At 38.5% G+C, this 13,255-nt stretch overlaps 2 protein-coding genes across 5 annotated transcripts in view; both read right to left on the reverse strand.

Annotated features, from left to right (window-relative positions):
• Positions 1–13,255, reverse strand: part of LOC134540769 (mitogen-activated protein kinase kinase kinase 12) — a 271,532-nt gene that overhangs the window by 11,322 nt on the left and 246,955 nt on the right. For 3 of the 4 annotated variants that reach the window (XM_063383683.1, XM_063383681.1, XM_063383684.1), the window contains 2 exons: positions 12,780–12,950; positions 9,456–9,677 (listed from right to left, as the gene is read on the reverse strand). In XM_063383683.1, coding sequence (XP_063239753.1) covers positions 9,456–9,677; positions 12,780–12,950 — 393 coding nt within the window. The remainder of the gene's footprint in view (positions 1–9,455; positions 9,678–12,779; positions 12,951–13,255) is intronic. The other variant, XM_063383682.1, reaches the window with a different exon arrangement.
• LOC134540771 (uncharacterized) lies at positions 6–9,442 on the reverse strand. Its single transcript, XM_063383685.1, has 2 exons — positions 4,914–9,442; positions 6–2,999 (listed from the first exon to the last, which is right to left on the reverse strand). The coding sequence occupies exons 1-2, from the start codon at positions 5,077–5,079 to the stop codon at positions 748–750; spliced, it is 2,418 nt and encodes an 805-aa protein (XP_063239755.1). The 5' UTR covers positions 5,080–9,442; the 3' UTR covers positions 6–747.

Raw genomic sequence — 13,255 nt, forward strand, 5'->3', positions numbered from 1 at the left:
TGCGCGCCAGACAGACCTGGTCCTCACATACAACTATTGCAAGAACTACTACAAGTTAGGTTAGCTCACGCATGGTTCCCACTCCTTTTTGATGAAAAAATTTAAGCACTTTTCAAGCACTTTCAAGGACTTTTTCCAAAATTTCAAGGACTTAAATATTATGAAATAATTTTAGTACTTATAGTTATATTATGAACATGTGCATAATTGTTTTTTTTTCCTGTCTATTACTTATAAACAAAAAGATAAAAGCTTATCGGAGGGACAGTAACATTGCAAATTGGCTGAGTTTAACATTATACCGAACTGGTTCACAATTATTATAGTAAGTTATTTAGGTAGGCATTTGGTTAGGTAGGTATTTGGTAGGAATTTAAATTTAAGAATATTGAATTAGCACTCATGGAATTCCTAACTTCAAATACTATAACCTTGACAGTCCCATTATTACAGAATTCCTGTTCATAACAATGCTATGTTTAAGAGTGTGGCAAAAATAAATACCAATGATGCAATATCAAATATTTATCAACTGCATAATTTACAACATGCTAAGTTACTGCACAGTTTTACATCTACACGCACATATAATTACAGGTTGCATATCAAGATAATAATATTAATGCACTTTTTACTCATTACTACTAGAAAATAGGAATGTACTCATATTAGACAGTTTACAGTACATCTTTCAAAGGTTCATGATATTAATATTTAATATAGCACAACAAAATATAACAATTTTGATTATTTTACTCTCCTCATGTTTTCAGATACTTCTTGAATTTTCTTTTCTATCTTTTTAATTTCAAGTAACTTTTCTTTAGCTGTCTTTCTAAAACTGTTTGACTGGATAATCAAATTCACATTTTCAGTTTTTTCTGCCTGCTCAGCAAGTTCATCGGCAGATTTTTGGAGACTGTCTATTGTTTGTTGTAGTCGAATCTTCTTTGTTTTATGAACTTCTAACTCCTCACTTAACTGAAGACTACGTTTCTTTTCCAGCGCATTAGATTTTTTCTTGCGTTCCTCTTCCAAGTATGACATGTACTTCTGACGAGCTGCTGCAACAGAAGCCCGCAACTCTCTTGTTAGAGGAACATTTGTAACACCGCCACATTTTCTGACCTCTTCAATGGTTAATCTCTTTGCTGGATACGAATCTTCCTTTAGATTTTCCACTTCTATATGGCGATTAACAGAAAACCCTCGCTCTACAGCTGCTTGGCCATGTGAAAAAATTAAAAGCATTTTTATAACTGGCCACAGTTTCACAAACTTTTTCTCACCACCAAGGTAATTGCGAAAGAAAACATCAATTCGAGACACATCAGGGGAAAAGTCACTAAATGCTGTTTTGTTTTCATGAGCATATCGGAGCAATTCTTGATACTCCAACAGGATTTCATCACACATCTTTTCCTGAAGTTGTTTAGCCTTTACAATAATTGACAAAATCTGCTTCATCTTCTTGTAGCAGCTGTGGCTATCGGTTAGCATAAATCTTGGATCAAGACACGAAAGGCTTCGAACGAAGGCATACTTGATTGGGGATTTTACCACTAGGTTTTCAAGCATCAAGAAAATGAAATTCTGTGTTTCATGTCTGAGTTCTAGTACCTCTTTTTCTGAAACTTCCCTTTTGTGAACAAGTTCTTTGACTAGTCTATCAGCAATGAACCCCAAGTTAACTTTGCATGAACTTAAAAGACACTTTCTGTCTTTAAAGTCAAAGAGTGAAACCTGGTATGGTGAAGATAATTTCGAAATGTACTCATTCCTCATAATATTGAAACTCTGCAAGCAACTAACAATCATATTTCTTAGATCTTCAGCTAAGAAAGGCAAGAGTGGTTTGTCACTTTGATACTTCGTAAGAAAAGGTTGTAACAGTTTGACGACCGAAAGGAAAATGTTCAACTTTGCTGGCATCAAAACATCCTGACATGCCTCCTTAACAATAAGGTAAGACTTACATTTAATTTTTGTAAGATGTCCCTTGTCAACTTCTCCGACATATTTCTTCAAGTCGTCCCAAATTTCGAGTGCTCTTTCGGCTGCTGGAACATTTTCCAACCAACGATGTTTGCAAAACTTAGAGGGGAGTTTTTTGTTTACAGAAAGATTCAAATAATCTTCCCTGCGAGCTGGAGAATCTTTAAAAAGCCAGTATATGCTCACCAAAAAACTGTCAATATCCCAAGATGTAGATCTACTGCCATGTTTGAAGCAATTATTCAAAGTGTGAAGAGTGCAACTGCCTACATCTATTAAGGTGCAACCAAAATCCTTTTTTAATTCAGCTTGCAGAATATTAAATAGCTTCCAGTTCACAGCTGGACCATCCATTGAAAAGTTAAGCAGTTTTGAGTGATTCAACTTTTCTGTTGCTTCTTGCAAAGCTGATAGGGTTACTTCTGCGCTGGAATGTCCCATAAATACAGATGTGAAAAACCTTGTAACTACCTCATCGCTGTTTGGGTCCCACAATCTGATGTGTATGTCCATTTGCTTCTTTTGATTAGAAAGATTTAAGCTCTCATCAAACAACAGGCAATAGTGTTCCACTTCATTGGCAGTCTTGAAGATAGCAGCCTTGAAGTGTGGTGCAAGTCCAAAGCATATCATATATGCACATTTTGTGGCACTACATGAAAACTGTTTCGCAATACTGCTATCAGGAAACATATTCTTGAATAGTTCTGGAAGTCCTTCGCACGAATTAAGTGAGTAATGACTGGTTGCACATTTCAAAGCCCATCTTATTTCAGCATTCATAACATCTGTTCCACTGAAATGTGAAGATACTGAAGGACTGGAACTGCTACTACAACTACTAACACTTGTAACATGACAGCTGTCTACAACTGAAGCAGAAGCTGGCCTAATTTTATTCTCTTCAGCTTTGACATTTACTGTGCTGGAGTTTTCAACACCAAAGAACTGTGTCAATCCAAGTGATTTTGTTGCAGCATCAGTGAAAGCAGCATGTTTTTTACCTGAAAGAGATGGAACAGGATATGTATAATTATGATTTACTATCACAAAACAATGTGTCCTAAGAAAACTAAGCCAACCACTCAGGAACTTCCTCTGTATAACATAATTTTTCTTAAAATGTGCATTCCATTAAAAAGTAGGGTTATGTAGAGAATTTGCAAGTAATTTACCAAAAATACGTGGGTAAACATTGATGAAAGCACAAATTAAAATCTGAGGACATGTTTCAACTTACTTTGGTTTTAGTTTTGTGTTATTTGCATCTCACATTTTGTCCCATTGAAGAGGAACAAAATCAATTCTTAGCTATTCACGACCTAAAAACCTAGAATGTTCTACCTAGAATGTTCTTAACTACTCATTTTTGAATTATTTTGGTAAATTACTTTCAAAATGTTGTGTGCGATACAAATACTGTAATATTTTTTTACTTATTATGTGGCCTACAGCTTTACGCCAATGTCCAAAAAGTCAAATCTGCCACATTCAATGTTCAAATTACGTACACCAAAGCCTTACCCGGGAATTGAACCCAGAACCCTTGCATCCTAAGCCGGCATGCATCCGACTACATTATACACTCGCGAGTATCTGAGATGATTGGCAAGGAATACACAGATAACAGAAAAAGGCGGTTAAAAGCAGCAATGTCACAAAAAATGACTAAAATGTTAGTAACCCAAATATCTTTAACACTATAACATCCAAGAGCGTCGCCGGTAGATGGCTTGCGGGGGAGGGGGGGGGGGGGGCGAGTTGATGTATAGAGCCATGCTTCAACAGTAGACTATAGCAGTGCAGACTGAATACTTGGAATGGAATAAGTAAAATAATTTAATTCCTCTAGAGGAAGGCAGCTGCCCCTCCCTACCCCCCTTGACGATGTCCTTGATAACATCGAGCCCTTAAATTAACACCCTAATTTCTTTCAATAATACATAGCGCTAGTCAAAACTGTGTTAGTTACATACCTACTTATTTTGCATAAGGGAGAATTTTTATAAAAATAACTCGTTTTACGAACAGGTAAGTGCGCTTGCTGGCTACTATGTTAATCAACACACTACTCCCGTTAAAATTAATTTACAGTACTAATAAATACGTATATAAATACATTAGAAGTACAGTTAAATATACCAAAAGAAACATTTTAAAATATGTTAAACATTTACGGATTAATCAAACTTATATTAAATTTAAATTTCATGAACAATATTAAGCTAAATACGGTAATATATTGTCATACTTTTTTTTCATGTATGCATTACCAACATTTCTGAGTTACAAAATAATAAAGTTATTGATACCGAAGATATATTTCAGTTCTAATGACAATTTAAAAAACAAAAAATTACTTAACATTTTCTATTATTATAAATATTATTTAATCTGTTAAATTAATTCCAGACTGTTGTTTATTAAATGTGTGTTTTCCATCCCAGCGCATCCTAGTATCAAAGTATAAACTATCCCGGAAGCTTCTAGATGTTCTCTCTAGAGCTGCTGATAGGCAGCGCAGAATGGCTGAATACAAACATTTACTGAACATTTGGGCATTTTCGGAAATTATAGAATGAAGGAAGCTGATAGCAACTGAGGAAAGAGAAAATTATTGTTGGTGGATTCATCATATTAAGTTGCATTACTAATTCATTACATTATATTAAATGCTACAAAGTTCCGTTGCCATTGTGCGCGCACGGAAAAAAAAAAAAGTTATTTTTGTTTTAACGGTTTGTGAAAGTGAAATATGGCATGGTTAATCCGCAACACAGATAATCGGAGTAGACTAAACACCAACTTTATGCCAATTTACCGATTTTCAATAAAAAAAATTACAAATGCAGCAATTCAGTACATAATTTGTAACAAACCAGAAAATTCATAATGGATCAAATAAAAATATGACTTACCTTTAATATGACATTTCAAAGCAGCTTCACCCATGCTACTTATGTCAAAATTTTTTGAACAAAACGAACATCTTGCTTTATTTTTTTCAGGCACTTTCACTAACCATAATGAATAAATATCGTTTGCGAGCCATGCATCACTAAAAACACACTTCCCTCCCGGCATTTTTACGAGAACGAAGTCAACAAACTGCAAATTCCAACATGGCTGCAGCAACGGACAATCATAGAGTAATGCTCTACAATCTGGACACAAAGCAAATGAAAGTGATCGTCATTTGTCAGAACAAAAACACTGATGACACCATAACTGCCGATAAAAATAGTGCATAGAAGATATCTTATCGTATGCCGTCGAAAAACGAGGCATTATTCAATGTAAAAATGACAACTATTTGAACATACCATAAATAAGTTATCGTAGAGTTAAATTACGGTGCCACACTAAAAACTTGTCCTGAATAAATATGTACAACGTAATTATAACTTACAGTGTAAACTTTATCAAGCACTTTCAAGCACCTAAAAGTTTTTTCAAGCACTTCTAAGGGCCCTTAATTACTTCAAAATATTTCAAGCACTTTTCAAGGACTTTCAAGGAGCGTGGGAACCCTGTCACGGCATGCCATCAAAACTTCAGGAGTTTTTAAGGACCCCTTTACCACTATATAGACGTAGAAAGAAAACCTACGAAAATAATGTTAATGGACAAAAAATAATTTTGTTGGTTGGTTCGATTCTCACAGATGAGCCCATATTGTCCGGCATTATCACTGGAACACATCCAACACCCAAGCATAGCCCATCAGAAATATTTACAGCCCTAAAAAATTTAATTTTAACACTAATAACTAGGGACCCCAGAAAATGGTAAATAAAACTGGCTCATTTCGGTGTAAAAATATGACAAAAGCGGTGCAAAAAATCGGTGTAAAAATAACCAAGCGGTGCAAAAAATCGGTGTAAAATTAAGCAATCGATAGAGACCCCAAAAAATGGTGAAAAAATTATTCCATTGGCGGTGTAAAAAAAACCTCATAGCGGATAGGCACTACAAAGTAGCAGACTCTGTCTTACATCTGCCCACTTTGTCTGTCGTTTCATCACACAAGAATACAATCTGTTTGTCTTCTACAGCATGCCTTACTGCTTCCTTATTTGCCTGGCCAATTTTTGGGACATAAGTTTCTCCAAGAATGTTGGCTGATGGCAAATCCCCTGCACCTTAAATGTATACATAACTTACAATATACTTATAAATAGGTAGGATTTATAAGGTTATCGCTGAAAATATTAATGGGCTAATTTACTCAAAACAATTCTAAGCCAAGCCAAACCTAACCTAACCTTACCTTTTCAAGATTACTGCTGGATTACAGAGTCAAACCATCAATCAATCAGTCAAATATATCTTGTGGTGTGATCACCATTTCACAATGCAATCCATCCTATTTATGTGTTTGTTAATCTGAGGTACTTGCAAATTTATTTGAAGTAAAGGTAAGTTGGGCCTAAAGGTAAGTTAATCAATAATATTGTAGGCCTACAAAGGCTAACCTTCAACATGGATGTTAAACCATTCCCTCATAGCTGGATGATCAGCTTTTTCCAAAGGAATGTTAACCTACAGCATCATATTAACAAAATCAAAAACAAATTCTTGTTTTCTGCACTTTCAAGCTTGTTTGCTTTATTCACGCTGTCGCCTATCGAGATTTGTTTAGACACGGTAGAATTTGCTTGACAAAATAATTGTCTTTTCTGTTTTGTTTTGTGTGTCATTTGCCACATGCTTCTTGCACGTGTCTTTGAGTGTCCAATCAACCCGCACGTTGCAGAACTTGCACATCATAATTTTGTCCCGCTGATCAAAAATATAATATCCATCCGATTCCATCTCTCTTTCGCGATCAAACATTGTCGAAGTTTTCGGCATCTTAGCCATAAATTCAATTGTATCACAAAACTTACAAAATGTAGACGGTATTTGTAAACACTCATAGATATGTGCATGCAAAAATGACTGCCATCTTAGCTCCATGCGATTAAATTAGGTTAGAAAAATCGACACCAGTGCGCCTTGCGGCAGAAACGACCATTATTCAAAACACTAAAACTGTGGACAGTCAATTTCGTTATGTTGGTAGTGCGCATATATCGATTGTTGACATTTGTTACATTTTGTTTTCATTTGCGATGGCAATATTTACTGCTTGTAAACAGAGATAAAAATACATGGATTTCAGTAACGTGTCAAAACGAAGATAATATCACGGCACTAGTCTTTCAATCTATGTTTATTTCACGCCTATGTTTATGATGGCCTAAATAAATAGGACTTGCGACATAAGGACATTAATTTGTACGAAAAAGCGTGGATTTCGCGCGAAAATGCGTGAATTTCGTGCGAAAATTCGTGAATTTCGCGACTATGTCGAAATCATAGGAAAGTCGCAAAAATTGTTTAAAGTATCAAATTTTCGCGTTATTTCGTGAATTTCGCGCTTCACCATTTTTTGGGGTCTCTACTAATAACATTTACTTTATGGGTTCAATGTAAGACTGTAAAACACACCATTTTAATTTAACGGTGAAATGCTAATTATGAAAAACAAATTCAAAACTTTTTATACACAAAATCTAATCACGTAGCCCGAAATTCACCAATTGTACTACGCATGCATTGTTTGCTGCCAAGTGGGAAACAAAAGAATACTAAAATACCTGCATTTATCCCTTATTTGCACGCTATCAGTCTTTACTAAGGAGTTTTTAAGGATTATAAAGTGAAATTTAAATATTAAAAGGCTTTTATTCAATTACAAAGTAAGGACTTTTAAGGATATTAAGGAGGTGTATAACCCATGTAGTTGGGAGACAAGATTTTATGGAGTCATTTTTAGCTCAGTATTATTTTTAAAATAATTATATTCAGTGTTTTCTATTTTTAAGGAATTTTTTTTTCCCAAAAAAAAAAAAATGTACTCAAGTCTAAACACATAAATGCTATAGGTAGAGAAAACCAGGAATATCAGGGAAATTAAAACAGTCAGGGAATACCAGGAAAAGTCAGGGAAATCACAACATATTTCTGGTATTTGTTTCTTTGTGATAACACAATTGAAACAAAAATACCACTTTCGTCAACATTTAAGCCAAACGATAAACTCTTGAGCGAACCAAAAACTCTGGCAGTACAGGATCATGGTCGATGGAATCCCCCCTAAAAATTGTGAACATGAGCGGTTCGATGGGTGCCAGGTTACAAAATGTGGTTCACCATAGAATGCCAGATTAGTGCCAGTAGAGTGTAGTGACCGGTATCCTTGATCTGTGATGCTGTACATAATCATCTCTTGGAACCTCTCTGTACTAATGATTTTAAAACAAAATCCCGTGAAAAATAAGGTGTCACCAATAACTAAATATGGACTGGAAAGATTATCATCTATTTTACCTAAACTAGCATTCAAAATTATATAAATTATTATCTATTACTATGCAACTAGCAGTGGCAGATCCAGGATTTTGGTTTGGGAGGGGCTTGACCCAGCTGAGGCTAGGCTTTGTCAAGGCAAACACTAAAACAATAGTGGACACAGATGCTTTTGGAGGGGGCTTGAGCCCCTTAGCCCCCCCTCTGGGTCCGCTACTGGCAACTAGCCCTTTCATGCAACTTATTAAAAATTAAATTTTAAATTTTGAACTGTCTAAAAGTCCAAACATTATTTTTACAACAAAAATTTGAAAATGTTTCTCGTCAATAAAAGTGTAGCATTTTTATGACATGTTATAAAAAGGATCTTACTAAAGAACATTATTTTAAAAAATTGAAATTGAAGTGTAAATTACCAAATTTATAGCATATAGTATGTTGATAATTTTTCTAGCCACTAAATTAACTCGGTACTGTGAGGTGGACTGGAGCTTACCCCTATGCCATGATAAAATGGCAGTTAAGCCACTTCTTCCAACCGCTCTGATAGCAGGATTGTCTATAGCAAGGGGGCTGTTATTGGCTAGGAACTACTTTCTTGCGCCCTGATCCACCTAGTATTTAGCTTGAAACTTTTGCATTGTGAACTAACTTGTAGGACGTCAATAATAGTGGTTAAACATTTTCTGAAATTATACTTCATTAGAATAAGTGAGGTTGCTAAACAGTGTTGAATTCAAATTCCCTCATTTGAAGTGCGGCGGAGGGATACGGTGTGCCGGCGGAAGGGGGGACGGGAGAGAAAGAAAGGACAAGATGGAGGAGGGGACGCGGAGAGAAAACGTGTGTGTAAGGTGCACAGGGGAGGAGTAAGGAAGCGCAACTGCAAAAAGACTGGATCAACGTGTTGGAGTTGGTTGAGTGGAAGTGATGTGACAAACTCTGGTGTAGCCATTTCTCGGTAACCACTGAACCGCTGGAAAATCCCTTTGGTTGGGGAGTCGTGCAACAACCAATGGCGCCCGAACAAACGTGAGTCGGGGGTGGAAAACGTTACAGTACTATAGTCTGGTTCTGAGGTGATGGACAGTTCTCACGCCAGGCACCTTGTCCAGGAACGAGGGGTAGGTCTCCAGGGCTCCGCCCGGGACCGTGTTGCCGTTGAGGCTGCCGCCCCCCGGGGACTGGCCGCCCGACTCCCCCGCCCCCTCGCCGTCCCCGAAGTGCCGCTCCGCCGCGCGGGGGTTGGGGCTGGTGTCCGTGTCGCTGATCTCCATCTCGGTCTGCGTGCCGTGCTCCGCCCGCTGGCGCTCCTCCGCCTGGTCGGCCTGCAACGGCGAGGCATGAGCACGCTTCCCCGAGATCCTGCCCCGTCATCCGTCAGGTCGTTCACAGCCGCGACCGTGCCGCATCATCGAGGAGCTCGGGGAAACACGCTCGTCCTTGACGTCAGCTGGAATACCAACTGGGAACTCTTGAAAAGCAACCAGCTAGAAAACAGGGGCCCTGTACTGAAAGGAAAACCTACAGTACATTACTGAGTGAACCAAAACAACGGCAGTACTGAAATGAAAACCCACAGTACATTACTGAGTTAAGAAAATAAAAAAAAACACATAATATCGAAGGTCAAACTAACTTAGCTTTCACTACAAATGTTTAATATGCGCGCACCTTTAGGTATACTGCACACATCCAACCTATAGTCCAATCCTTCCTACACTTTGGAGTCCGGAGTAACGGAAGCAATAGTCTCTTCCATTCCATTCTGTGTCTGTGACTGTGTCTCAACTCTGGCAAATCATTAGGTAGCGGGAGAACGTTGACCCTGCTCCGTCAGCCCAACGGACAGTGTCAGGTATTTAATCCAGGATGCGACATGGCGGCCAATGTTAACAGCCAAAATCCATCCCAGGAAAATCTGAATGCAAGCTGCTTGATTAGTGCCGTGTTACAGAATATGCCGAAACATAGAATACCATTCACTACATGCAGCTAGAGACTTATTTCTCCGTTACTGTAAAAACATACTTAAATGACTCTGACCTATTTTATTTAGAATGTACACATAAGTTTTTTCTCTGTTATTTAAACTTACTTGTTTGGTTTTGTAACATGACAGTGGCTAATACATGGTGTCCATAAAAGAATACCCCAGTTTCAATGGTATATCAAAAAAAGTTTCATTTAGACTATTTTCAAAACAATCATACATAATATTGAAGGTTAAACTAACCTAGTTTTTATTACAAATGTTTAATATGTGCACCTTTAGGTATACTGCACACATCCAAACTAAGTCCAATCCTTTCTACACTTTGGTTAACGAGTCTGGAGAAATGGAAGCAATAGCCTCTTCAATTCTGTGTCTCAACTCTGGCAAATCATTAGGTAGCGGCGGAACGCAGACACAATCTTTTATATAGTCCCAAAAGAAAAAAAAAGCATAGCGTTATGTCAGGTGAACGTGGAGGCCAGCGAAAAAGAGCTCTTTTGTATTGTCAAGTAAATTTTAAACGAAATGCACGTTGAACTGAAATTACAGTTTCACTCTTGGCAAATTGCAGAACACAAAACGCTTTACGCTCAGGAGACGCCATTTTGCCAACAAAGGAATGCTCACGCGGGTGCTTGTCTAAAACTGTTTGAGTTACTCTTTAATTGTGACCTTGAACCAAAACCCTACAACTCTTACAGATGATACTATTATAATTTATAACTGGGACATTTCATGGACATATTGTATTATGCAGACGGGCCAACTTCCAAAGCTTCCCTACAGTCAAATTTTTAAATGCTTCAAACAGTGCATATAAATTGGAGGTGACATTCAATTTCTGTTTTGCGAGCTAACCAGTTCACAATCAATTTGTGTTTCTACTCAGCAGAATTTATAGAGGAAACATATCTCAGTTCCACACTTCCCCCTTCCTTGTCCACCCCAGTCCATCGCTATGGCCTGGCTGCGACAAAAAGGAGATATGTGATTTCTGTATGAAGTATTTTAAAAAATGTAATATCGTGTCACAGGATCTCGGTCTCACATGCAGTGATGCCAACATCCAGGAACACCCACGAGAAACCATAATTACGCATCCAGTAAAACACATGTAAAGATAAATGTAATAAAATTCACGCCAAGTACTAGACTCCACAAAACAACGCATACACAGCTGTGAAATAATCCATCAATTAAATTGTCTTAAAAACTATATAGGTCTATACACAACTTATTTAAAAAAAAGAAACTAAAGTAACGGCATTTCCATGTAAGTCTATTTACTAAGATCCCCCTTCTAATTATCCTTTTGATAATCCTAAGCATCGCATGATTGGATTTTTGACTCTCCTTGACGGTAGCACACTTCATGTGCTGAACTAAATTCGACCAATAGGGATTTTACCAAAACAAATTTTGCCCCATATGCAGCCAACAGGAAAAACCGGCTCTTCGTGCGAGATTTTCACAAAACACTGATAGAGAGAGAATAGTTCTGAGGTGTCGTTAAGTACTCCTGTTCCTTGAAGTAAATGCGGTCCCGAAACAGTAACAATCACGGGAGATTCAGAACACTCGGCAGCACTGAGAATCCAGTGTTGGCTGATTCTCACATCAACGAAATCGTCCCCATGCTCGGAGAACCGAGGGAAGACGGCTACGTACAGCGAGTGGAACCGGAATCGCTCGCGAACCTTCGCGCTCCTGCCAAACGAAAATACCTACTTTCGCAAGGTTATAGTTCGCGGTATTGATGATTTATTCCAGGAGGACCTTGTTGAGATGATACCACACTCCCTACTGAATAAAGGTTTCAAGTACATGTTTACAGCAAGTACATTTGTATAGCAAGTTCGCTCGGGCCAGTCCTGCGAAGTCGAAGAATGTAACCGACGTAGCCAAGGCCTCGGACAGGGGCGTAGCCAGCAGGGAGGGGGGGGGGGGGGGGGGGGGTGGTCGTCCAAACACCCCCCGAAATATTAAAAAAAAAAATTATATGCACTTATGACAAAATTTACACTTGTCTAGCTGTTGCAAATGCACTTAGATGAAACTAAGAAAGAATCCTTGAGCCGATAACCCTTAATATTCAGCAATGAGTTTTCAACAGTGTCTCGTTAAAAAATATCATAAAGTCGGGACACAAATTTATGTTATTTAAATCCAATATTTTAATTACGAAAGTGCTTAAATAGCACCAAATTGGACATTAAAATCAAAATTTTTCCAGGGGAGGGCCCCCGGACCATCTCCCTAGTACGGGGGCAGGGTGTAAGCACACACCCCCCATGAAAAGAAATCCTGGCTACGCCCCTGCCTGGGATAACATTTCGCGTGATGGTCCTGCACCGTTGCAGCCTGCAAGCTGATCTGGGTAAAGAACCCTGGAGTGTGACCGTCGCCGGAGCAGTTGACGGGACAAGGCACACACCTTGCGCTCCTGGCTTGGGCTGGATCGGGCCGCGCTAGGGCCCCCCTTGCCCCCCGAGGCAGTCCTGCGGTGCCGGAACCTGCGCTGCCGCAGCAGCCCGTCGCAGCCCGGCGCCACGATCGCCCTGGGCAGCATGTCGCCGTCCAGCACCAGGCTCGCCACCACGGGGTTCTGCGCACGCACACGCTCCCTGCTCCACCGCCACGCTCTCACATACGCCGACAGCTTCCTCCCTGGCGTGAATACTTTGGCATTCAACACAAAACTTCACATTGAATACTTCTCAAGTTGTATATTTTTAGGCACGTTATGAAAAAAATTATACGAGTCAATATTTACAATGCGCACACGGCATGCCAAAAAAAATTTGACATAATGAAAAAAGGCTACGTACCTAAAATAAAAATTATATATGTGCTTTTAAATAATTTACTTTAGTGAAAGAAATTGAATAATTGTCCCTATAATTTCAAACA

The sequence above is a fragment of the Bacillus rossius genome, chromosome 17, assembly GCF_032445375.1.
Source record: "Bacillus rossius redtenbacheri isolate Brsri chromosome 17, Brsri_v3, whole genome shotgun sequence".
NCBI classification, from domain to species: domain Eukaryota; kingdom Metazoa; phylum Arthropoda; class Insecta; order Phasmatodea; family Bacillidae; genus Bacillus; species Bacillus rossius.

Coding starts and splice junctions, on each gene's coding strand:
- LOC134540771 (XM_063383685.1), bottom strand. CDS start 5,079: ATGCCGGGAGGGAAGTGTGTTTTTAGTGATGCATGGCTCGCAAACGAT. Junction 3,000..4,913: donor TTTGAAATGTCATATTAAAG/GTAAGTCATATT, acceptor CATCTCTTTCAG/GTAAAAAACATGCTGCTTTC.